General features: G+C 50.4%; 1 protein-coding gene across 1 annotated transcript in view; it reads left to right on the plus strand.

The window, feature by feature from the left end:
• The first annotated feature begins 128 nt into the window (after positions 1 to 128).
• TMEM5 (transmembrane protein 5) overlaps positions 129 to 1,368 on the plus strand; it is a 25,569-nt gene continuing 24,329 nt past the window's right edge. Inside the window, exon 1 of the mRNA XM_021715757.1 lies at positions 129 to 219. Within this exon, the coding sequence (XP_021571432.1) occupies positions 129 to 219 (91 nt within the window). The remainder of the gene's footprint in view (positions 220 to 1,368) is intronic.

The raw sequence follows: 1,368 nt of genomic DNA on the forward strand, positions 1-1,368 counted from the left end.
CTGAGCTCGCTCGGTCCGGGTGCCCCACCCGGGGCCTGGGACGCGCTCTCCCCCGCGCGCCCCCCAACACCCCCTCCAGCGCCAGCCCTGGGCTCGGGATGGGAGGGTGTGTCCCTGTTCCTCGCCCCATGTCCCACGGTCCCGAGGCCGACGGGCACGCACCCCTTGAAGCACGTGTGAGCTACCGGAGGTTTGCGGGAAGGCCGCAGACCCCGCAGGGTGTCTCGAATCCTGCGGCGATTTGGGAGGCCCTTTCCTCCGCGCCCTGCTCCCTGTCCTGTTGTTTGTTTTGTTGTAGAGACAGCATCTCACTGTCACCCGGGCTGGAGTGCAGTGGTGTGGCCATGGCTCACTGCAGCCTCGAACTCCAGGCCTCAAGGGATCCTCCCACCTCTGCCTCCTGTGTAGCCAGGTCTACAGGCGCCACCACTCTGGGCTAATTTTTTTTTAAAAGAGGTCTTACTATGGTGTCCAGGCTAGTCATGAACTCCTGGCTTCAGGCAATCCACTGCCTCAGCACAACCCAAAACTAACCCTAACCCAAAACTCTGGGATTATAGGCGTGAGCCACCATGTCCAGCTTCCTGTCCTATGTTATAACTTGTGTAGGATTGGACTCAAGCTTTATCTCTCCCTTTATTCAGAATTTTGCACCTTAATATCGAATACTGAGCCCGGCGCGGTGGCTCAAGCCTGTCATCCCAGCACTTTGGGAGGCTGAGGTGAGGGGAATGCCCGAGCCCACGAGTTCGAGAACAGCCTGGACAACTAGGCAAGACCTCATCTCTACCATAAATCAAAAAATTAGCTGGGCATGGTGGTGTGGGCCTTTAGTCCCAGCTACTTGGAAGGTTGAAGCAGAAGGATCGCTGGAGCCCAATAGGTTGACGCTGGGGTGGCCGTGAGCGTGCCACTGCACTTCAGCCTGGGCAGCAGAACAAGACTCCAACTCCAAAAAAAAAAATCTAACACTGGTGAACACTGCACTCTGAAGTCAAGTTTTTTATGCACAAGTTCCTTATATACAATAAAAAAATTATGGAAGTTAAGCATGTAACGTGATACATATTATCTAGTTATTTTTAAAGGTTTTGAGAGATACCATATTTTTTTGTCTCAAGTTAACATTTTATTTTTTTAAGAGCTTTCAGAATTCAATAAAAGCTAAGTTTCTAGTTTTCTTTTTGTTTTTTTAATTGTGTGTTTGACCATTTCACATTCGTTGCTTTATCTCTGAAAAGCTAAAGTTAAGATGAAATTAGAACGCTCTAGCATCTTATTTAAATGACTAGAATTTAAATAACCTTCCCAGTCACCATCCCCTACCCGGTCACCATCCCCTACCTGTGGCCTGTCCCCCCCTCCTGG

Source organism: Carlito syrichta, unplaced genomic scaffold (assembly GCF_000164805.1).
Source record: "Carlito syrichta isolate Samal-C Ts95f unplaced genomic scaffold, Tarsius_syrichta-2.0.1 Scaffold307408, whole genome shotgun sequence".
NCBI lineage: Eukaryota > Metazoa > Chordata > Mammalia > Primates > Tarsiidae > Carlito > Carlito syrichta.